The sequence below is a fragment of the Neoarius graeffei genome, chromosome 9 (genome assembly GCF_027579695.1).
Source record: "Neoarius graeffei isolate fNeoGra1 chromosome 9, fNeoGra1.pri, whole genome shotgun sequence".
Lineage (NCBI taxonomy): Eukaryota > Metazoa > Chordata > Actinopteri > Siluriformes > Ariidae > Neoarius > Neoarius graeffei.
Window position 1 is genome coordinate 57,302,979 of NC_083577.1, and position 25,804 is coordinate 57,328,782.

General features: G+C 42.0%; 1 protein-coding gene across 1 annotated transcript in view; it reads left to right on the top strand.

Annotated features, from left to right (window-relative positions):
• The first annotated feature begins 2,498 nt into the window (after nucleotides 1-2,498).
• The window catches only part of dnajc15 (DnaJ (Hsp40) homolog, subfamily C, member 15), a 43,713-nt gene continuing 20,407 nt past the window's right edge, over nucleotides 2,499-25,804 (top strand). Inside the window, exons 1-3 of the mRNA XM_060929906.1 lie at nucleotides 2,499-2,619; nucleotides 10,765-10,816; nucleotides 22,671-22,744. Of these exons, the coding sequence (XP_060785889.1) occupies nucleotides 2,512-2,619; nucleotides 10,765-10,816; nucleotides 22,671-22,744 (234 nt within the window). The 5' untranslated portion in view covers nucleotides 2,499-2,511. The remainder of the gene's footprint in view (nucleotides 2,620-10,764; nucleotides 10,817-22,670; nucleotides 22,745-25,804) is intronic.

Below are 25,804 nucleotides of genomic sequence, written 5' to 3' on the forward strand. Positions count from 1 at the left end.
GCGTGGGTTTCCTCCGGGTGCTCCGGTTTCCCCCACAGTCCAAAGACATGCAGGTTAGGTTAACTGGTGACTCTAAATTGACTGTAGGTGTGAATGTGAGTGTGAATGGTTGTCTGTGTCTATGTGTCAGCCCTGTGATGACCTGGCGACTTGTCCAGGGTGTACCCCGCCTTTCGCCCATAGTCAGCTGGGATAGGCTTCAGCTTGCCTGCGACCCTGTAGATAAAGCGGCTAGAGATAATGAGATTAGATATTATAATCAAGTATGTCAAGCCTACCATCACTGTGTAACCTGTCTCTCTGATAGAGCTGTAGACTAACTCAAGCAGGAAGTCACTTCACCGACTGAAGTGGAAGAAGAGTGAAGTTCAATTCTCTTGCTAGCTCTGCTTTGCAATAAAAAAAACCCCAACACCATTGGTACAAAGCAAGGCTATTCACTTTTTTATGCTGATCAGAGAATTGCAATGGTTTCTCATGTGATAAAAATGTGTGATTCGCGATTAAATATTTTAATCGCTTGACAGCACTAATTATTATTATTAGAGACACTACATGCTGAATTCAGAAACAAGGTAAATAATAACAAACGTGAACGTGAGCTGTAGATATTTATGCTCAAATCCACTCAAAGTAGGGGGCGGGGTACCATCACGCTGTGTCAAGACGAGAACTTTCCTGAGAAATAACGCGAACGTCTGCATCATGCGGGATTTGCGGGCGGGAGCGGGACTGAAAATCATCATTTTTTTGTGGGCGCGGGCGGGAGCGGGACTGAAAATCATAATTTTTTGCGGGCGCGGGTGGGAGCGTGACTGCACAATGCAGGCGGGAGCGGGACTGAAAAATCCGACCGCGCAGACCTCTACTTCAAGGCAACTATATATGTACCTTTTCAGGGGCAAAACGATGCATACATGCTCCCAAGCAATATATCCATCCATCCATTATCTGTAGCTGCTTATCCTGTCCTACAGGGTCGCAGGCAAGCTAGAACCTATCCCAGCTGACTATGGGCGAGAGGCAGGGTACACCCTAGACAAGTCACCAGGTTATCGCAGGGCTGACACATAGACACAGACAACCATTCACACCTACGGTCAGTTTAGAGCCACCAATTAGCCTAATGTGCATGTCTTTGGACTGTGGGGGAAACTGGAGCACCCGGAGAAAACCCACACAGAAAACATGCAAACTTCACACAGAAATGCCCCTCATCAGCTGCTGGGCTCAAACCCAGGACCTTCTTGCTGTGAGGCGACAGCACTAACCACTACACCATCGTGCCGCCCCTCAAGCAGTATATCTCATCTCATCTCATTATCTCTAGCCACTTTATCCTGTTCTACAGGGTCGCAGGCAAGCTGGAGCCTATCCCAGCTGACTACGGGCGAAAGGCGGGGTACACCCTGGACAAGTCACCAGGTTATCGCAGGGCTGACACATAGACACAGACAACCATTCACACTCACACCTACGGTCAATTTAGAGTTACCAGTTAACCTAACCTGCATGTCTTTGGACTGTGGGGGAAACCGGAGCACCTGGAGGAAACCCACGCGGACATGGGGAGAACATGCAAACTCCACACAGAAAGGCCCTCACTGGCCACGGGGCTTGAACCCGGACCTTCTTGCTGTGAGGTGACAGCGCTAACCACTACACCACCATGCCGCCCTCCAAGCAGTATATAAAGTGTACAAATAAGTAGTTTAGAGAGTACTGCTTTATTTTTTGAGAGTGTCGCTGTTGGGAATAAAATAGTGTTCCATATGCTAACAAAATGAAAATAGATTTCTCATCTCATTATCTCTAGCCACTTTATCCTGTTCTACAGGGTCACAGGCAAGCTGGAGCCTATCCCAGCTGACTACGGGCGAAAGGCGGGGTACACCCTGGACAAGTCGCCAGGTCATCACAGGGCTGACACATAGACACAGACAACCATTCACACTCACATCTACGGTCAATTTAGAGTCACCAGTTAACCTAACCTGCATATCTTTGGACTGTGGGGGAAACCGAAGCACCCGGAGGAAACCCACGCGGACACGGGGAGAACATGCAAACTCCACACAGAAAGGCCCTCGCCGGCCACGGGGCTCGAACCCGGACCTTCTTGCTGTGAGGCGACAGCGCTAACCACTACACCACCGTGCTGCCTGAAAATAGATTTGATTTGTGAAATTATATTTTCGTTTTCAGTCCCACTTTGTAAAGCACAATATTTGAGTATAGAAGATGAAAAGATTGACTTAAACATCAACAGGGTTCAATTAAAATGGAAAATAAACCTAAAAAAAACATTTACATTAAATAAACAAAAGAGAAAACGGACGTAAAGATAGTGAGCGAAGTATATTTACTGCAGTGCACAGTTAAATAATTACATTTTTAATACATTTACACCTTCATCTTATTATACAGTACTTCACAATGACACAGTTTTCGGATTCGCGCGTGTCGTTTGTCCTGACTGGCGACCCGTAGGCGTTCTTCAGTGTGTGAAACATGGCGGGTGCAGGCGGTCATATAGCGACAGATAGTGACCTTCTGAGATACGCCGAATATACACCTACATCTAATCAGCGGAATGAAACAGATATTGACAAGCGCATTGTGAGTAAGCTCTGCTGTGTGGCTTTTAAGGCGTGTGTTCATAAATAATCTGGTAGTAGCGTATTAGCTCAGAAACACCTGTGTAGCATGTAGCATGCTAGCCAAGCTTTCAGGTGTTGTGTGTGTGTATATACTGTATATATATATATATATATATATATATATATATATATGAGTGATTCCACGCTTATGGGTACTGAAATGGGGACATGAACTTATTCACCTAAAACCATTTCTTTTTTTACCATCAGGTCACAAAACATGTAATCTTTAATGAATGATATGTTAAAAGATAACTTTAATTTTCTGAGATGTAATAAAAACATATTTATATGCCAAAGTCAAGCCTATGAGTTCCAAAATGATGTCTGTTACATTACTTCTGTTACGATTGTCCATCTCGCATCTGTTACAAATTAATTACAATCTAGCTATATACCATGTTAATCTTACTGAAAGAATGTGTATGTTTATTCTACTACACATGTTTATTAATTATATTTGCTAAAACATCACCTTCCTATGTTTCAAAAAGTAATTCTACATTGTTAAAATTGAGAATATATATGTCCACAACACTTCTGTTACGTTCTGACTTTGGCATATAAATATGTTTTTATTACATCTCAGAAAATTAAAGTTATCTTTTAACATATCATTCATTAAAGATTACATGTTTTGTGACCTGATGGTAAAAAAAGAAATGGTTTTAGGTGAATTTTTAAAAATAAGTTCATGTCCCCATTTCAGTACCCATAAGCGTGGAATCACTCATATATATATATATATATATATATATATATATATATATATATATATATGAGTGATATATATTAGCCAGCTAGCATCAGTCTGCTGGTTTACTTCTTGTTTGTTTATATGTTTAGCATCGATATTCTTTGCGAAACATAACTTTCAGATCATTCACATGGCCAGGTAGGAATAAATAACTTTCACTACATATTTTAGTTAAAACATATTAGCTACCATGTCAGTACCTGGGTTCCCCCTGAGTTCTGAAAAATATTCTCCACTTTTTTTCCTTGAAAAATAAAGTCAAATAAGTATTCTTCACTTTTTCTTAGTTACTGACTTATCAAAGTGGACTTAATACAGGTTTATACCATCCAAACTGACACAATTCAAATATTTGTACAGATACAGCTAACCTCTTCATTACAAATACAAGCTAAACTAAACCTCTTTAGTTTGAGTTTAAAGGTCATAGGCAAGGGTCGGAGATGAAACGTAAAATATCAACTTTATTGTCTAGAAGAACGACCCAAAAAGTGAATTAAATCTTCCTGGTGTCTAATTTACACCCTAAAATTGAATAAAACGGTTAAAATACAGGTAGTCATCGACTTACGACTGCGTTTGGTTATGACTGACCGGTCGTAAACCGATCTGGTCGTAAGTCGGCCTATGTTAAATGAACGTAAGTATATTGTGATGTGTAATGATATTGTAATCATCTTAAAGTCTTATTTTATCAACATTTTCTTATTTCATTACCTTGGCTCATTATTTGGTTTAAGTCAAACACTGCATACTACACTGCGTACAGTACAATTCATGTAATATGTGCAAAACAAAAAATACAAAATACAGGTGTGAAAAATAGAAAACATTTTAGCTTGAAACATACCAAAATACAAATGTAAAACATAGCAAAATACAAAATTTAGTGACCGCTGGCATCACTGGTGCTTGGCCGTAGGTCGTCTACGTCATCATCAGCTGTTGCAGCGCTCGGGCTGGCGGGAGGATTTGCTCGTTTCATAAACCAGGAGCTGGGGCGGAAACTGTATGACGGAGTGCGCGAGGGAGTGCTCCTGGAGCTGGGGCGGAAACTGTTGTACGCAGCGAGAGGCGCTGCCGGGAGCTGGGGCAGAAACTGTCGTACGCTCAGCTAGCTTAGCTGGGAAACACTTGCCAGTCATAACCAGACGGTCGTAAAGTTGATCGGTCGTAAGTCGCATAGGTTGTAAGTCGACGACTACCTGTATACTGTTTTGCCCAAGTTTCGAAGGTTTGTTTACTTCTCACTTATGCACACTTTCACCGCCAGGGGGCAGTCACCGTGACGTCATTCAAGGCAAACAGACCGGCAGCAGTTTTGTGTTTACTTGAGAACCGAGCACACGTGTACGGACTGGTCGTGAGAGGTTGTGTAAAATGTCTGAAAGCGATAACGATTTTGAAGCAGGGACTCTCCAAATTGAATATCGAGAGGTGAAACCATATATGTATGAACCTATGGCCGTTGCAGAGCAATCGGTGAATGTGGCTCACTGGTTTGACCGTGCGGCCTCGGAATCGAACAGCGACTCGGCCGACTCTGATCGTGGTGACCCCGGACCTCAACAAGACTCGCACCCAAACACTTTATCCTGGTAGTTATGATAAATTCTTACTTTCATCATAATACTAAATAAGAGCCCTTTTGAAGAATAATTAAACCGCCCTCCCTAGTGGATATACAGTGGTATGCAAAAGTTTGGGCACCCCTGGTCAAAATTGCTGTGACTGTGAACAGTTAAGCAAGTTGAAGATGAAATGATCTCCAAAAGGCATAAAGTTAAAGATGACTCATTCCCTTTATATTTTAAGCAAAAACAACTTTTTATTTTCATCTTTTACATTTTCAAAATGACAAAAAAAGGAAAAGGGCCCGAAGCAAAAGTTTGGGCACCCTGCATGGTTAGTACCTAGTAACACCACCTTTGGCAAGTATCACAGCTTGTAAACACTTTTTGTAGCCAGCTAATAATCTTTCAGTTCTTACCTGGGGGATTTTCACACATTCGTGCTAGCAAAAGGCTTCCAGTTCTACAACCCCGATTCCAAAAAAGTTGGGACAAAGTACAAGATTCATTGAAAGGACTTGATGTTACATATCCCAATATTTGCACCATTTGTAGGACGGGTGGGCGCTACACAGCTTTTTTACAGCGGGACACATCGTCAGTTGTGTACCTGAGCGTCACCAGGTGTTTCGGCCTCTTAACACAATACACCCTCTGCTGAGGCAGGCCCACCACAAGTTGATCAGGCCCGGGTGTGTGTCCCACTGCTAGCTGTTCCTAGCAGCCCAGATGGTATCGCCTCTCTTCAGCCATAACCAATGGCTTGTTCTCTCTGCAGTGTTGGCCAGTTCTTTGATGGCTTATCTGTGCACCTGCCCCCTGACTCCAATCTCCCTAAGGAGCTTTGCTGTTGTGCTTGCCACAAAGTCCCTGCAGCCCACCTCCACTGGACGCACCTTTATCTTCCAACCTTTGTCCTCTGCCTCAGCTGCAAGGTCGGCATAACGCAGCTTCTTGCGCTCAAAGGCTTCTTCAAGGGCATCCTCCCAGGGAACTGTTAGCTCAATGATGTAGGCGAGCCGGCAGGAATTAGACCAGAGGACGATGTCTGGACGAAGGGTTGTAATTGCAATCTCTGGAGGGAAGATGAGCCTCTGGTCTAGATCCACTCTCATCTGCCAGTCCCTGGCTGCATTCAGTGGGGACAGATCCACGCTTGAGGGCCCCCCCCCCCACGCTTATCACCCTCCCGCACAAACAGTGGCTGGTGACTGTGCGCATTCTGGATGCTGACGAGCTTGCTGTTAGTTGCGACTCTCTTGCACTCAAGTTTGTCGGCCAAACACTTGAGAACTTGGTTATGTCTCCAAGTGTATCTGCCTTGAGTGAGGCTAGTCTTGCAGCCAACCAGAATGTGTTTGAGTGTTGCAGGGGTTGTACACAGGGGGCAAGATGGGTCCTTTCCAAACCACAGGTGCAGATTAGTGGGAGAGGGTAGAACATCATATGTAGCTCGGATGATGAAACTCAACCAGTTGGACTCCATGCCCCAAAGCTCGCTCCATGTTAGTTTCTTCCTCTCAACCCCCTCCCACCTCATCCAGCGGCCCTGTTTGGCTTGTGCCACAGCTTTGGAGCATCTGGCTGCTTCTTCCTGTCGTCGCACTTCCTCCACCACCAAAGATTTTCACACATTTGTCCTTGCAAAAGGCTTCCAGTTCTACAACCCCGATTCCAAAAAAGTTGGGACAAAGTACAAATTGTAAATAAAAACGGAATGCAATAATTTACAAATCTCAAAAACTGATATTGTATTCACAGTAGAACATAGACAACATATCAGATGTCGAAAGTGAGACATTTTGAAATTTCATGCCAAATATTGGCTCATTTGAAATTTCATGACAGCAACACATCTCAAAAAAGTTGGGACAGGGGCAAATAGAAAAAGAAATAAAATAAAAAAAGCTCTGGTGAGAAGCGGCAGCCAGAACGTAAGCGGTTCTTTCCTCTGGCCCAGCAGAGAGTTGGTGCTAGCCTGGAACCGTTTTTTCTGGCCCCAGAGCCAGTTCTTTGTCAGTGGAAACAGAAAACCCGGTTCCAAACTAAGCACTGGCCCCGAACCAGCCCTGGAACTGCTTTGGTGGAAAAGGGGCATGAGTGTGCCTCCCCTGTGGCTGTTTCAGCCCTTAAAGTGCATATCACGGGTAAATTCAGGAGCAAGATCAATGTAATTCCCCTATTTTATATTATACTTTGGTCAAATATCTGTCCCATTTTGCATTTTGTGCAATTTTTTTACCTTGCACAGTACCAGAAAAATTCAGTTGAAATCAAGTCATTTGAGGCGAATTGGTCCACCTCTGAAAAAACTTGGCATTTGGATTTCCCGGGAAACATTGATTTTCGTGACGTCGCGTGCGGGACGCCTCCCTCTGAATCCTACGTCAGCACTGGTTTGTTTATGAGAAAATGACCTGGTGGTTTTCTGCAAATTTCTTCGTTATTGCGTAATTATTAAAATGGTTAACAGATGTATCGTAGGAGGGTGTAGCAACACCAATCTTGATGGGATTAGTACTCATCGTTTCCCAAAAGGCCAGACAATCAGTGCGTTTACATGCACATAGAGAGAATCAAATTTCTGCCGTTGCTCGACTGAAATCGAAGTTCAAAATGCCATGTATACACCTTAATTCGGCTGAAATTGAACCGAACTTGATTTCTCGGAATCGAGCTACACGACCTAGATTATGCGATTTCTGCCGAGCTACTTGGTGCATGTATACCCTATCGACCTAGTAGTCGAGCTACTTACTGCCCCTTCCGGAAGTGATGAGTGACGAGACCACAAGCGGGAAACACAACAGCCTCGGTCGGCATGACAACGAATCATGACAACGGCATGAATCTTTTCTTTTTGTGGCATTGTTTGCACTGTTAAAATTTAGCTCACTTATGGCCCTTTTCCACTACCCTTTTTCAGCTCACTTCAGCTCGCTTCAGCTCACTTCAGCCCGACACGGCTCGCGTTTCGACTACCAAAAACCAGCACGACTCAGCTCGTTTCAGCCCTGCTTAGCCCCTAAAACTCGCACCGTTTTGGAGTGGGGCTGAAGCGAGCCAAACCGTGCCGACTGAGGTTGGGGGCGTGAGCAGACACTCCCCTGTGCACTGATTGGTGAGGAGGAGTGTCCTCACATGCCCACACACGCCCCGCGAGCGCGCTGGGATCTGTAAACACCGCAAACCCGGAAGGAGAAGAATTATGAATTACGAGAATTTCTGAAGCCTTATGCGCCTCGCCTCATCTATACGCTCTTGCCAGTATTTGTTGGCGTTGTCGGTGACAACAAGCCACAGCACCAAGACCAGCAACACTAACGACTCCATGTCCTCCATGTTTATTGTTTACTATTCGGGTGGTGAGACTACCGCTTAAAAGATCACTGAATCAGTGACATACAGAGCATCGTGGACGAGTTCGCGGAGCGCAAGGCTCGTCGTATGCCCTTCAAATAATGCGCGCAGTAGGCTATTGATGTTTTATTATGAGCCATGTACAGTATGTCGCCTAATGTTTTTTTGTTTCTGAGTTACATGTTCGTTTGAAGGACTTAATGTACAAAATAACATAGTTGCACCCCGTAGTGTTGAAATTGGTAAACACAGTGCATTCAGTGAGGTTTGCACCGCCCTCCTTTTATTTCTGACTCTTCCTGTCACCACTCTGAGCGCTCATTCGTATGCCCTTCAAATAATGTGTGCAGTATAGGCTATTGATGTTTTATTATGAGCCATGTACAGTATCCTAATGTTTTTTTGTTTCTGAGTTACATGTTCGTTTGAAGGACTTAATGTACAAAATAACATAGTTGCACCCTGGAGTGTTGAAATTGGTAAACACAGTGCATTCAGTGAGGTTTGCACCGCCCTCCTTTTATTTCTGACTCTTCCTGTCACCACTCTGAGCGCTCATTCGTATGCCCTTCAAATAATGTGCGCAGTATAGGCTATTGATGTTTTATTATGAGCCATGTACAGTATCCTAATGTTTTTTGTTTCTGAGTTACATGTTCGTTTGAAGGACTTGATGTACTAAATAACATAGTTGCACCCGGTAGTGTTGAAATTGGTAAACACCGCAGTTGCGGACATTTTGTAGCCTAAAATGATGTTATGATAAGCTTTAATAAAGGGCCCGGTCATTTGCCCCGCCCCCGGCCCGGCTCTGACTTGTTCCGCCACTGTCACTGATGTCACTGTTTGCGCTGCTTAACGACATCACGTGACGTCCACCCACTTTCACTAACTCCACCCAATGTGTCCACCCACTTCCAGCCAGCACGGTTCAGCGCGGTTGTAGTCGAAATGCAACTCCAACAGCCCCGCTCAGCTCGACTCGGCTCGACTCGGCACGGCACGGCTCAGCCGCGTTTGTAGTGGAAAAGCGGCATTACTGTATCACCAAATACATCTGTACAGCTGTTGCATAGCTGTGAATTGTGTACATAAACAAGTCATTGTATTTGTGTGTGTGTATGTCCAACATCTGAAGAATGTCAATAAAAACAAAACAATTGAACTTTCTGTGTGTTTATTAAGACATAAGTTAAATTGTAAGCAAAAAAAATATTTTTTTGTAAGCAAAAAATGGACTTTAGAAAAATATACAATTGTGCAAAATAAGTTGTCTTACAAAACAGTGGTCTGCACTGGACAGTTTGTAGCCATACAGTCTGTTAGAGCAAGCCTAACAGCTTGAACACGGAACTGCCAGTGTTGCCAGATTTTAAGTGCATTTTGGCGGATTTGAACATGTTTTGGGCTGGAAAACGTCAGCAGTATCTGGCAACACTATAGCTCTTCTTCATGATGACAACCGGAAGTGTACCAACACGATGGGGCGTGTAGCGCCACCTGTGGCTCGGGTGCACAATGCACCTCACACAATAGCTCGATTTTACAGTTGCATGTAGGATTGGATTTCTCTGGCACCCCTGCTGGGACCCTTTGCTCGATTACCGACAGTAGCTCGATTTGGATGTGCATGTAAACGTACTGATTGAGGGAGAAATGGGAGCGCTTGGTCTACACAGGTTGTGCACTGAAACCATGCAAAGCTCGCGCAGCCTGCTGGCGCTTCCGCAGGTAACGTCACGAATCTGGCTCCAGACTCCCTTGGGATTTTTCCAGATGCGTTTTTTTTTTTTCTGCTGTAGACAGATGGCCTTGTGCAAAATTACCTTTCTGGATGAGTGTGTAAAGGGACATGCTTTCATATAAAAAAAAAATGAAATTGGTCCAGAATATGCACTTTAAATCATCTTCAGTGCTTGAAGAAGCCCACCCAAAAAAACTTCATCAGCTTTGACTGTGCCATTGTTTGGTTCATGCAGAGATAATTACCACTTCACACTAGGCTGATTAAGACGTATTGCGATTGGTTAAAGCTTGGCGCCTATTTGGTCATTGTGTGTCATCGATTTTTATTGGTCACAAGCACGTGCTCATTGTTTACACTCTGGCTTCCTGCTGTCTTTTCACTGGGGTTGGGTTTCAACAAACGAAGGGATTTGTGGAGGGATTTCTAGAAAATATGACTTTACGATGATGGCAAATACATTCGTCACTCTGACGACTGCTAGTAATTTTCCCTTCGTCACTGATGGATTATGTTCGTCAATGACAAGCGCCAGCGAGAACCCTGCAATACCTGGTAGCTCTTGAAGTACAAAGTTATTGAATCATGAGCATAAAGCATTTGCAATCCATTTAAACTGCTGTCTCTCTGTTAAAAGCTGATTGCGCCTGTGTGTTGGTGTGTAATTTACAGGGCAGCACACTGATCGCAGTTGGGCTTGGGGTTGCTGCAGCAGGATTCGCAGGTAAGGAAACCTGAAGTAACATATTCAGAAATTGTTTGTCATGAAACAGTGTGGCTTTTCATCTGTAATTTGTCAGACACCCCTGCAGTAGCACAGGGTTCAACTCTCCCCGTCTCCCGGAGAGTGTTACTGACTTATGCCGCTTTTCCACTACCAACGTGGCTGAGTCGGGCTGAGCCGTGCCGTGCTGAGTCGAGCTGAGCGGGGCTGTTGGAGTTGCATTTCGACTACAACCGCGCTGAACCGTGCTGGCTGGAAGTGGGTGGACACATTGGGTGGAGTTAGCGAAAGTGGGTGGACGTCACGTGATGTCGTTAGGCAGCGCAAACAGTGACATCAGTGATCTTTTAAGCGGTAGTCTCACGACCCGGATAGTAAACAACAAACATGGAGTCGTTAGTGTTGCTGGTCTTGGTGCTGTGGCTTGTTGTCACCGACAACGCCAACAGATACTGGCAAGAGCGTATAGATGAGGCGAGGCACATAAGGCTTCAGAAATTCTCGTAATTCGTAATTCTTCTTCTTCCGGGTTTATGGTGTTTACAGATCCCAGCGTGCTCGCGGGGCGTGTATGGGTGTGTGAGGACACTCCTCCTCACCAATCAGTGCACAGGGGAGTGTCTCCTCACGCCCCCAGCCCCACTCGGCTCGGTTTGGCTCGCTTCAGCCCCACTCCAAAACCGTGCAAGTTTTGGGTGCTGAGTAGGGCTGAAGCAAGCTGAGTCGTGCTGCTCTGAGGTAGTCGAAACGCGAGCCGTGTCGGGCTGAAGTGAGCTGGAGTGAGCTGAAAAAGGGTAGTGGAAAAGGGCCATTAGTGACACTCGTACTCATGAACCTGCAGCGCTTCTGATTTCACATGGAAATTAAAAATGTCAAAGCAAAGTTAGATCTGGAAATAATAAAGGCTAGCCTTACTTTTTTCTTTGACAGAAAGCAGGGCTCGACATTAACTTTTAAACCCACTTGCCCTGGGAGGCAAATTTCCACTTGCCCCCCAATATTATCATCTGCCCCCTATTTTGCGAGTACTCCTTTTTTTTTTTTTTTTTTAAGGAAAATCATAGAATAGTTGTGAATTGCAACATAAAATGAAGCTCACACATTGAGTTGAAGTTTGGTTATTGTTTAAGTTTATTATTAAGTTTGGTTATTGGTTACTTTTTATTTGTAACACACATTAACAATTTTATCCAAAATAGTTTTTCCTGCCTTAGTCGATTTATTTCCATTTCACATGCATGCAGCTGTTGTAAAGTTCAGTGTGTTTGTGTAGAACTCTCAGACTGTTGGTTAATTACTCGATAATGTAGAAATCATAAAATAGAAATCTATAACAAAGTTTGTATGAAGAAAACAATAGGTTACCAAGACTTTTGAACAGTACTGTGTTTGAGAATATTTATATATTGGGGTTGTTTTTTTTTTTTTTTTTGTTATATCGTCCACCTCTAGGTTAAAAAGCAAACAAACCAGTGCTGCATCATGACAGACAGGATAATGTTTGAGTTTAAAATTATTGTTTAATGTGTAGGTTGTGGGTGTTTTTTACACAGATCTGACAACCTGTAACTGAATCACCGTCATGATGCAGCGCTTTTTTTTTTTTTTTTAAATAAACTTAGAGGTGGATAATAATAAAAAAAATTATATATATATTTTGCACAGGACTGTGCTCCTCTGATAACAGAAACAAAGCTCCAGCTCTCTCTGCTCTTAATCTGTTCTTTCAGGATTTATCGCACATGTCACCCTTTGTTGAGTTTTTTTTTTTTTTTTTATGCCCGAGTTGTTTGAAACCAATCTGGGTTTTCTGTGTCGAATAAGGAAGAGACTTCACCTTTAAGAAAATCAAACACTTTCATGAAGGAGCTAACTCGATTGCGAGCAGAAAAAAATAAAACGAGATTCTTAAGCAAACTCTTCCATCCTCACTTCCAACTTTGTTTTTGTAAAATACATTTTAAATACAATCGTGAATTTCTCTGGAGTTTTCAGGCTGAGCTCCTCTCTTCGTATACTTTAATTCCTCGTTTCCTCGTTGTTCTTGAAGCATTTGCTTCCCTTTGTTAACATTTTTCTTGATAGCGGCGAGACGGTAATGCCTTTTATCTATTTCTCTGTTTGAACAAGCAAAAACAGCACAAAAATTTAACAATATTGAAGACAGATTAAGCCTTGCTTGCATGAAAGACAGTGTCTGTCTGTCCCCAGCTGTAATTATCACGTGATGCGGGAAGTCATGCACAAGGGGTCTATAAACAGTACACGTACCATACTACAACAGCGGGGGGATATAAAATAATTTGCAAAGCAGTAAATGAAATCGAGACTAAGAAAACAGCCAATACAGTGGCGGATAGTGAGGGACATGTTTAGGATCTGAAATAAAAGATCAAAAAGCCTAATTTTTGTGCTGCTAGTTCGTAATATATGCTCATTCCAACTTGTCCGGTTGGGCATGTCAGGGGCATATCTCACTTGCCCGAATGCATGTTTCACTTGCCCTGGGCAATCGGGCAGTCCTTAATGTCGAGCCCTGGAAATGTATATTTGTTTGTATTGTATTCATTTGTTTTATTTTTGTTTTTTGACTTCTGTGACCAAAGCGTACAGACGAGAGCTTTTATTCCCCTTATAACACTGTCCAGACTCTTCACAAATTGTTGCTGGACCAGTTTTAGTACTAGAAGGAAATTCATTCAGTCAGTGTATCTGTTAAAACAGGAGTGCTCGTGGTTCTGCTCTTGCATGTAGATTTTAGGTTATTTCTAGGAGAACTAGGGGAGTTCAAGGGGTGAGATTCCTAGGACAGTTTTATAAAAACTCTCTGAAGGGCAGTTGTTTAAGATGGAACTTTAGATGTGTAATGCAGAGATGCCTACTAGTACGGATTGGCCGTATTTTGTACGGAAAAGTTACGTAAATACGATGTTACGGCAAACAGTGTTATTCTGTACGGAATTATTATAAAGTCTTAAATTCCAGTGAGTTGTTTTTAAATGTCCAAGCGACTTTTTCAATCCATGCGTGATTCACGGCTATTTATTTTTACGACAACCACACATGCTGTGTGTGACATGCGCAGATACCGCACATGCTATGTGTGACATGCGCAGATACCGCACATTTGTTCGCGCTATTTTCACAGGTCTCAGGTGTTCCTCCCACAATATACGGTAGAATGGCCGTGCATTACACCCAGTCAAAAGGGCAACATTGGATACGCGCACTGCAAACTGTGTAGAACTGACATTAACATCACTCATGGTGGTCGCGATGACTGCAGGCGGCATGTCAACTACAAAAAACATATGGAGTATGCTCAAATGGCGAGTCAGGTGGAAAGTAAATCTGGGGGTATCCAGCAGTTTTTTACGAAATCTGTGGATGAAAAGACACGGAACGTGACCCGTGCTGAAGCGGTGATGGTTGACCTATGCTTGGAGTTGAACTTACCAATTAGTACCATGAAATGTGAGTTAAACTTATTCAGTTTCTTTTTACATGTATGATTTTTATTCGCTGAAATATCAAACACTGGCTGTACTTCTTTAATTCAAAGTCTTTTCAGTGTTGCAAGTACAAATGTACATGTAGTATGATCAAAAACAGAATTTTATGATTAGTGTTGTTGGGATTGTGGCAAAAAATTGATCATTCCACTGTTTTAAATACAATTATAAATGTCATGTCTCTTCTGAAGCATTATGCTGAAGTATTTACATATTGGGACATTGTTATCTTAATGTCGGACTCTCTTTGGCATGAAATAAGAAATTTTTAAAAAATTTTATTAGAATCCGTTAACAGGTAGAACATTTTGCCAGGCAATATAATATAATACTTTTGAGGAGTTACATTCAATACCAATGATTGGTAGTCAACCGTAATGTCTGCAAACAGGGAACACTATTGTATTTAGAAAAATGTGATATATTGTACGCTCTAGAAATTTGTTGAGTGGAAATTCAATTGAGATGGCTGCTCGTGTTTTGTTTATTCAGTTCACACAAAACAGTACTTTTTAAGAATTTAAATGTTAAACATATTGGTATATACACCTCTTTATAATGGAAATGCGCATAAATTAATGTTACTGAAAGTCATTCCAAAATACTGAAAAATGTTTTCAAGAATACTGAAATTCAAAATTTGGGGTAGGCATCTCTGGTAATGGCATTTTTCATTACAGCTACCAAATATATATATATTTTTACTGAAAATATATGCAGTTGGCTTTACACTGTACAATTGTCAGCCCACTTTTGCTGTCAGAGACAAAAATTGCAATATCTGTCGTCTGAGAACTTGATGTGCTCACCAGCAGCCAGTTTCGTGCCACTGCAGCCAAAGACAGCAGACAACAAAGCCGTACCTTTCTTACAACATAATGATACTGGAATTGTCAGTGTTACAAAATAAATGTACGAAAATATTTATTAAAAGTAAAATGAAAAAAATATATTATAAAAATATTGTCAGTGTATTTTTGACAATATTTTGTCAGTATCATTTCATGAAGCCTGTATTGGGACGTGTCCCATATTGTGGCTTTAGTGCACTGTCTCATGACTAATTGCAGGTTTATCGTTAGAGGATGTATAATCTGATATACAGTATAATCTGACATACAGTACATAACACAATGACAGTCTGTTATAGAATTCAGGCATGAATTATATGTGTTATGGAAGCCAAGAATTATGTTGCTATTTTATAGGATTTTACTGAAAAGAATCTCATATTGTGCGACAGGTAATAATCTGAAGACATTTGTAATCACTGACTTTAGAAAGTCCTCAGTATATGCATACCTGTGACTGCAATAATTCAGTTGCATATTAATATGCCAGATTTTAAACCACTAAACAGTTGTACTTAAGCCAGTTATTATTTAGTTATAAAATTGCAGTAACACACAGCCTGTCATGGCTTTTTGCTTTATTAGAAAATGGATTTTATTAAGGGTGGCATGGTGGTGTAGTGGTTAGCACTGTCACCTCACAGCAAGAAGGTTCTGGGTTTGAGCCCAGCGGCCGGCGAGGGCCTTTCTGTGTGGAGTTTGCATGTTCTCCCCGTGTCTGTGTGGGTTTCCTCCAGGTGCTCTGGTTTCCCCCACAGTCCAAAGACATGCAGGTTAGGTTAACTGGTGACTCTAAATTGACCGTAGGTGTGAATGAGTGTGAATGGTTGTTTGTCTCCATGTGTCAGCCCCGCGATGACCTGGCGACTTGTCCAGGGTGTACCCCGCCTCTCACCCATAGGCCAAGTTTACATTAGACCGTATCTGTCTCGTTTTCTTCGCGGATGCACTGTCCGTTTACATTAAACCGCCTGGAAACCCCGGGAAACGGGAATCCGCCAGGGTCCACGTATTCAATCCAGATCGTGTCAGCTCCGGTGCTGTGTAAACATTGAGATACGCAAATACGCTGTGCTGAGCTCTAGCTGGCGTCGTCATTGGACAACGTCACTGTGACATCCACCTTCCTGATTCGCTGGCGTTGGTCATGTGACGCGACTGCTGAAAAACGGCGCGGACTTCCGCCTTGTATCACCTTTCATTAAAGAGTATAAAAGTATGAAAATACTGCTAATACTGATGCAAATACTGCCCATTGTGTAGTTATGATTGTCTTTAGGCTTGCCATCCTTCCACTTGCAAGTGGTAAGTGATGTGCGTTGGGATCACACACACAGCGGCTCAGTCCCGAATCACTGCTTGTGCACTTCACTCGCGCGCTGTGTGAGCTGCGCAGGGCCAGATTGCGCACCCTCCAGAGGGCACTCGCTGTTCAGGGCGGAGTGATTTGGAGCGCAGGATGCCTGCGGAGCCGAGCGTATCCGTGTATTGGTGTTGCTGTGTGCACGCAAATATGTGTATTGGTGTTGCTTTGTGCACACTAATCGTTTTAAAAACTTTAATCTGATGATCCGCTGATACGGTCTAATGTAAACATGGGCATAGTCAGCTGGGATAGGCTCCAGCTTGCCTGCGACCCTACACAGGATAAGCGGCTACGGATAATGGATGGATTTTATTAAAACAAGTGTTTTGCTGGACACAAAAAACACGGACAGCATCTCATGAGTAAAATTTGTTTTTTGCGATTTTATATATATATATATATATATATATATATATATATATATATATATATATATATATATATATATCTTTCCCCCTCCCTAGTTGAATCTTGGCCAATTCCCACCCACCAGTTAGATCTCTCCTATCATACCGGCTTGGGAGGGTGAAGGCTAAAACGTTTTCTCCGAGACATGTGACTCTAACGAACTACGTCTTTTCAAACTGCTGCACCACGTGGCAGTGTAACACACTGACGAAAGCGCCGTCTGCCGTCTTCCATATACATGAGCTCACAAATATCCATGATTGGCCGTTGCAAGCATGTGTGGGCTGAATGAAATGTTGCAGCAGGCCACATTTGTACAAATGTATCGTAGAAAATGACGGTTAATCCCTTGAATGTTTGTAAAATTATTCCTGTAAGAATTGTTCAAGTCCTCAGAAGATCCTTACTATGATTAACAATGTCAAGGCTGCCATTAGCACAAAAAAAAAAAAAAAAAACCCAAAGCCTTTTTACCATAAAATGAATGACTCCACCTTTTAAAACCCTAAATGTGGGTAATAAATTATCCCAACTCTTGTCATCAGAGCGTTTACTTTTTCCTTACTTCTAGGTGTATCTGCCCGACTCCCTACCTTCATATAATCGGTAATGGTTGTTAATAGGCTTGATGTCCAACTGTGATTGTATGAGGTCATCATGGAACAGCACTTGTGGTTGCTTGGAGGAAGTTACCTAATTCCTCTTCCAGTACAGCTCTTCTGCCAAAAACCTCTTTCCAAGCAGTGTGTGGTCTGTTAAAGGGAAAGACTTTGGCTCAGAGAGGAGCCTTTTTGAGGTTGAAAGTAAAATAACTCTGCCCACTTAACAATGTCTTTCAGCATGTCATAAAATGTGTCACAATTATCGACAGTATATTCTCTTCAGGAAAAGCAAATAACTCCAAAAGTGGTTTGTTTAATGTTATTTTTTATATTCTTTCAGGTATTCATATTCAAGAGTGTATTTTTGAAGAAGTTTTAAGTAAAGATAGTAAACAGTTGATTATTTTTTCTGCGGTTATATTTATTATGTACATTTTGTGTGTGAGAGAGATCGATCATTTTACATATACAGTTGTGGTCAGAAGTTTACATACAGTTACATGAATGTCTTGGCAATATTTGGTATATATGAAAGTCTTCCGGATTTACCTGGAATTCCGGATATTTGACAAAACTCTTGAAAATCTCCGGTTTTCCGAATGGAGAATCTTATTTTTTTTTATTTTAGCAAATATCCTCGGCTCAAACTCCGAGAGAACTGGTGCAACTGAACTTGCTTTCCTTTTCTTGTAGTTTTCTTTTCCTTTAATTGTTGGTACTGCACTCTCTTTCAATATGGGCTTATAGCCAACGCTCTTCAACAGATCAGAGGTCTCGTACAAGTCTTCAGTAAAACGTGCAGAGCAGAGGAGAGACCACTTCGTAGGCTCCTAATGTGCCCTTGAACTTCTCCCAAAACGCGTCCAAATTTTTGCAGTTTGAACATTCTTGGGCCATAAATGCAATGCAAATCCACCTTCTGTCGTGTTGCTGCACCAGCCTGCAACACATCTACGTGACATGGCGATAAATTAGCTCAAAATGGAAGCTAGAGGTTGTAGTCAGCTCTGTGTTTTACTATGCTTTGTGTAGTATAGCAGAAATGGCGATGAGACCGATAGCTTTCCTGCAGTGACATCACAGATGTCAAGGTCATTCACTCAGATTGCTACCTATATGAATAATTTTAATTGTAAAAATTACTATATTAGATTTATTGTTAACGCTTTAAACTATTCCTGTGCCATTCTTGAGGTCTCAAGGCATTTATAAACAAAAAGTGAGGCCATGGTTCTGCGTATCTCCTTTAATGTTAGCCTGCTTTATCCTCCACAACCAGCTCTGATGCGTGTTTGGGTTCATTGTCCTATTGTAAGTCCCAAGTCGTGTTCAAGTTTCTGATGGTTTATGCTGAAGAATTCTGAGGTAGTCATCCTTCTTCATTATTCCATCCATTTTGTGCAATGAACCAGTTCCACTGGCAGCAAAACAGCCCCAGAGCATGATGATCCTACCACCACCAGCAGTTGGTACAGTGTCCCTTTGTACATGGTGGTCATTGTGGCCAAACATCTCAACCTTTGTCTCATCTGACCATACAGCTATCCTCCAGAAGGCTTTTTCTTTGTCCGTGTGGTCAGCTTCAAACTTTTAGTTAAGCTTGAAGGTGTCAGTTTTGGAGCAGGGGGTTATTTCTTGGATAGTAGCCTCTTAGTCCATGGTGATCTGAACTGTCGACAGTGATCCATCAGCTTCCAGTTCATGGTAGGGCTGTGCCATGGTGGTTCCTAGGTTGTTCCTGATCAATTTCCTTTTAGCAAAGGTGACAGTTTGGGTTTTCTTAAAGCAAAATGGCTTGGCAAAATGGCTTGCACCTCACAATAACTTGAATATAATTGTGTGAACTGCTCTTGGAATTTGCAGTTGTTTAGAAATGGCTCCAAGAGACATTCCGGAGTTGTGTATATCTGTGATCCTCTTTCTGAGATCTGCACTGAGCTCCTTGGACTTTCCCATTTTACTGTGTGTTGGTCAATCCAATAAGTGCTGTTAACAAACCCTTTTTATGAAGGCACAGAGAAACTACCAGCTGTAGTCAATCATGATCACTAACGGAAAGTTAAAAGACCTCGGCTTTGGCAAGATAAGAGACATTTTGGAAGTTTCATCACTTCTGAATTAATAATCTAAGTGAGCGTATATAAATTTTTGACCCTGTATGTATAATTTTGACCTTGTGTTGATTTCAGAAAACCCAAAGAAAATTAAAACTTGTGCACCAAATTCTAGTGTGTGTTGTTTTTTTTTTAATTAAAGATGTATGCTGTACAATCATTCTGCCACAGAAAAAGAACAGTTCAAAGAAATGACTGAAAGCCCAAATATTGCCATGACATTCATATCCAAGATGACATGAATGTTACTGTATGTAAACCTCTGACCACAGCCGTACACACACTCACTGTCCACTGTATTAGCAACACCTGTACACATTTATGCAGTTATCCAGTCAGTCAATTATGTGTGAGCGCCACAGTGCATGCAGATACAGGTCAAGAGCTTCAGTTAATTTTCACATCAAAATGGGTAAAAAATGTGATACTAACTGTGACATGGTTGTTGGTGCCAGATGGACTGCTCTGAGTATTTCATCTGCTGATCTCCTAGGATTTTCAGATACAACAGTTTCTAGAGTTTAGACAGAATGGTGCGAAAATAAAACCCACATTAGGTTCTACTCCTGTCAGCCAAGATCAGGAATCTGAGTCTCTCATGGGTACAGGCTCACCCAAACTGGACAGTTGAAGACTGGAAAAAGACCAAGTGATTTCCCTCCCTTCTAATCTTCCTCTGTCCAGTTTGGGTGAGTCTGTGATCATAATAGCCTCAGATTCCTGTTCTTGGCTGACAGGAGTGGAATGTGATGTGGTTTTCTGCTGTTGTAGCCCATCCACCTCAAGGTTTGATGTGTTCTGAGATGCTTTTCTGCTCACTACAGTTGTAAAGCATGACTATATGAGTTGCTATAGACTTCCTTGTAGCTTGAACCAGTCTGTGCTGAGTTTCCCAAAAGCATCGTCGCACAAAGATCATCGTTAAATGGTAGTGCGAGCAGCACAATGAACACTCTCTCCCCTAGTTAAGAGGCTCTTCGCATTAAGAGCCTTTTGGGAAACCTACCACTGGTTATTTTCCTCTGAACTCTCTTAACAATAAGGTGTTTCCACCTACAGAACTGTCGCTCACTCAGTGTTTTTTGTTTTTACACTATTTTGTGCACCCTCTTGACACCTTGTGTGTGAAATTCTCAGCAGTTTCTGAAATCCTCAAACCAGTCCATCTGGCACCAGGAACTATTTTGATGTTTGATGTAAACATTAACTGAAGTTCTTGACCTGTATGTATATTTTTTTATAATATGTATAATTTATTTTGGTGTACAGTTATGCTCATAAGTTTACATACCCTGGCAGAATCTATGATTCTTTGACCATTTTTCAGAGAATATGAATGGTAACACAAAAACATCTTTTCCACTCATGCTTAGTGGTTGGGTGAAACCATTTATTGTCAAACGACTGTGCTTTCTCTTTTTAAATCATAATGACAACAGAAACTACCCAAATGACTCTGATCAAAAGTTCACATACCCTGGTGATTTTGGCCTGATAACATGCACAGAAGTTGACACAAATGGGTTTGAATGGCTACTAAAGGTAACATCCTCACCTGTGATCTGTTTGCTTGTAATCAGTGTGTGTGTGCATAAAAGCTGAGTGAGTTTCTGGGATCCAGACAGACTCTCGCATCTTTCATCCAGCCACTGACGGTTCTGGATTCTGAGTCATGGGGAAAGCAAAAGAATTGTCAACGGATCTACGAGAAAAGGTAGTTGAACTGTATAAAACAGGAAAAAGATACAAAAAGATATCCACGGAATTGATAATGCCAGTCAGCAGTGTTCAAACTGTGATTAACAAATGGAAAATCAGGGGCTCTGTTAAAACCAAACCACGGTCAGGTAGACCAACAAAAATTTACACCAAACAGCACAGAGACAAGCCTCAAAACTTCTGGAACAAGGTAATTTGGAGTGATGAGACCAAAATTGAACTTTTTGGCCACAACCATAAACGTTACATTTGGAGAGGTGTCAACAAGGCCTATGATGAAAGGAACACCATTCCTACTGTAAAGCACGGAGGTGGATCGCTGATGTTTTGGGGATGTGTGAGCTACAAAGGCACAGGAAACTTGGTCAAAGTTGAAGGAAAGATGAATGCAGCACGTTATCAGCAAATACTGGAGGCAAATTTGCACTCATCAGCCCGGAAGCTGCGCATGGGACGTACTTGGACGTTCCAACATGACAACGATCCAAAACACAAGGCCAAGTCGACCTGTCATTGGCTACAGCAGAACAAAGTGAAGGTTCTGGAGTGGCCATCTCAGTCTCCTGACCTCAATATCATTGAGCCACTCTGGGGAGATCTCAAGCGCGCAGTTCATGCAAGACAGCCCAGGAATTTACAGGAACTGGAGGCTTTTTGCCAAGAAGAATGGGCAGCTTTACCATCTGAGAAAATAAAGAGCCTCATCCACGACTACCACAAAAGACTTCGGGCTGTCACTGATGTTAGAGGGGGCAATACACGGTATTAAGAACTGGGGTAGGTAAACTTTTGATCAGGGTCATTTGGATGTTTTTTGTTGTCATTATGATTTAAAAATAGAAAACACAGTTGTTTATCAATAAATGGCTTCACCCAACCACTAACCATGAGTGGGGAAAATTTTTTTTGTGTTATCATTCATATTCTCTGAAAAAAGGCCAAGAAAGCAAAAATTCTGCCAGGGTATGTAAACTTATGAGCACAACTGTATATAATTTTTTTCCCCCCTTCATAATCTCAAAGGGAGCCTCTTATGATGTGGATTTTTTTTTTTTTGGGTGGGGGGTGCTGATTTGGTTCAGGGGAGAAACACATGGTGGCAGTTGACCGGCACTGTGGCCTCAAAATACAGAAGGAAACTGAAGGGAGACTTTTCCGTATATTAAACTTGACTAAATGTGGTTTTGTATTTGGCTTTGCCTTCATGTCAGCTATTCTAATGCCTCAGTTTGTAAGATAGATGGAACACAATTAACCCAATAATCTTTACATTCATTTGTAGGTCGATATGCGTTCCACTTATGGAAACCTCTTGGTCAAGTGATTACAGAAACTGCCAAAAAGTTTCCCTCTACTGTAAGTAACAAAAAACCTTTATCCCATTAGTCTAAAAAACTGTTTTTCAAATATCTTGTGTCTAACATCTGGTTGAATCCTGCAGTTTCGCAATCAGTTTTAGGCAGTCATTAGTTCATTGTTAAACGTTTTTGGATTTTTCCATGTTTTATGCTGCATGTCATATGGCCAGAAGCATATTTGGCATGTTAACCTTCCACTTGTGAGGTTTTACTCTTGTGGAGTTGCAGTTTGACCCCAGACTTTAGTTCATATTGATTTTCCTCAGTGATGTGAGGTTGCAGCATACTTGCAAATCCCATTTGACCCACAATCCACCCCATTAAGATTAGCCATCACATATACTGTATGTATGTGATAATTGGGGTCAGTCAGTGGGTGACCCCTCTAAATCCAATCCAGATTGGCTGTCAGTATTTTTTTTTTTCCCTTTTTGGGAATGCTAGAAAATGTTATCTGCAGGCTGTTCTTAGATGAATGTGGAAGAACATTTCATAACATGTTCTGTATCATCTCTAACCCTATGTTCTCATTAGCAAGCGACTTTCAGGCTTTTCTTCATAATGTTGCTATACACATTTAATGAAAGGTCATGTGATAAACTTATGACCATGGTTTAAATGTCTTCTTTTGTGTTTTTTTGTTTTGTTTTGTTTGTTTGTTTGTTTTTTCACATCAAACTGTATGTGGGAACTAATTGCAGGTAGGAACTGAAGTAATAACACCTGGATATCGTCTTTTCTGTGTTGGTATGCAGGTTGAGACTTTCTGACAGTCCCACAATATTCACTGCATAATACTGCAGTCAGGCGGCACGGTGGTATAGTGGTTAGCGCTGTCGCCTCACAGCAAGAAGGTCCTGGGTTCGAGCCCCGGGGCCGGCGAGGGCCTTTCTGTGTGGAGTTTGCATGTTCTCCCCGTGTCCGCGTGGGTTTCCTCCGGGTGCTCCGGTTTCCCCCACAGTCCAAAGACATGCAGGTTAGGTTAACTGGTGACTCTAAATTGACCGTAGGTGTGAATGTGAGTGTGAATGGTTGTCTGTGTCTATGTGTCAGCCCTGTGATGACCTGGCGACTTGTCCAGGGTGTACCCCGCCTTTCACCCGTAGTCAGCTGGGATAGGCTCCAGCTTGCCTGCGACCCTGTAGAAGGATAAAGCGGCTAGAGATAATGAGATGAGATGAATACTGCAGTCATTCAGTTGTCTTTCCCGTCCTTTTTGTCACATACATGTCAGAGAATGTACACAATATAGAGCTATCCATTTGGCAGCTTGTGACAATGCTTGGAGCTAAAGGAAGTCTTGTCCTCCAAAGCTCCCTGTTCGACTTAAACAAAGGGGTTCTATTCATCTTACTTCATTGATTACAAGAAGGATGGTGATTTTCGTCCAGTTCTAGAGTTAAGTGTTGAACTGGTACCTAAAGACCCTTCCTTTTTGTATGCTTAAGGTGACCGATGCAGTACCCAGGACTGGTTCACGTCTGTGGATCTGTGTGACGCTCTCCAGAACATAGATAATTTTGTAAGGTTTAATTTCCATGGGAATACTTTCCAATTCAGAGTTCTGCTAGGCTCTCTCCCTGTCACCATGGACGTTGTATGAAACTGACCTTGGCTTCCGTTCTAGCTTTTGGCATCAAGATATATGCATACTTGAATGACTGGATCATATGTGCCCTCACCAAGGAGCAGGGGCTGGGTCACGCCCACTCTTCTCGCTTATTACCATGACTGTGCGTTACTGATCAGAAGGTCATGGGTTCAAGGCCCACCACTGACAATCTGCCACTGTTGGGCCCTTGAGCAAGGCTCTTAACCCTCTCTGCTCCAGGAGCACTGTCATGTACACCCTTGTTGTACATCGCTCTGGATAAGAGCATCTGCTAAATACTGTATATGTAATGTAATGTCTAGATTTTTATGGTGCCAAAAGAGTTCCTTAACACAGTTCCACACAGTTCACCTGCATGAGGCTCGACTGAGTATGCTAACCAGCTCAGTGTGTGGCTGATATTACTATGCTTGCCAATAAGGTTCATCCTGGTGACCACATGTGGTATCAGTGCCTGTTGATGATGCTATAATGGAATTCAAATCATTGATCACGTAGACTTAGTGGAGCTACGGGCATTTCAGAAATGTTCTGGTCCCCAAACAACACAGGTGGGAACCTGCTCTTGTCTCAGTGAACACAGCCGGCATCTCTCTTACAGACTGGGGAATGTTATGGTGGGTGTCGCAGTGGCATGTGAGTTTGTGTAAAGTCAGGACATGACATAAGCTGGATGTTGGAGCAGTTTCTCTAATCTATTCTTGGTGGTTTTGTCACCATATGCTGGGTTCCCTCTAGGTTCTGAAAAATATTCTCCACTTTTTTCCTTGAAAAATAAAGTAAAAGACGTATTCACTTTTTCTTAGTCTGTATTTTTTTTTCTTCACTACTGACTTATCAAAGTGGACTTAATACAGGTTTATACCAACCAAACTGGCACAATTCAAATATTTGTACAGATACAGCTAACCTCTCCATTACATATAAAATTTGGGTTCCACTCCAGCATCTAATAAGAGAGACTTGATTTTGGGTGCCCTGTCCACCATCAAGCTAAACTAAACCTCTTGAGCTTACTTAAGGTTATTTTAGCATGGAATTATTCAAAAGGGCTATTAGGACTCCCTTTAGCCTTTACTTCAACACAACTTGATTTACAGTTGAACCGCCGAGAAGGATTTGGGAACAACCAACAGTGAAGGAATCCGAATTTCCCCTCGATTTATGAACTGAATACAGAATTTTTTTTTTTTTAAGGGAGATTAGCATCAATAGGTTGGGGAGGTTATATCTAACTTAATCACCCAAACACATTCAAGATTTTTGCAGTACTCGTTTTAAATTCATGTAATTTATTTCAGTTTCTGTTTCCTTATCACGTTATCAACACCCATAAAGTCTCAGGGAACTGAGGTACGAGTCAACTGACTATTAAATATCACTAGTAAAATTTATCAGTTTAATAAATATTATTTCTCACTCACATCTCTCCTTTAGGATCACAGA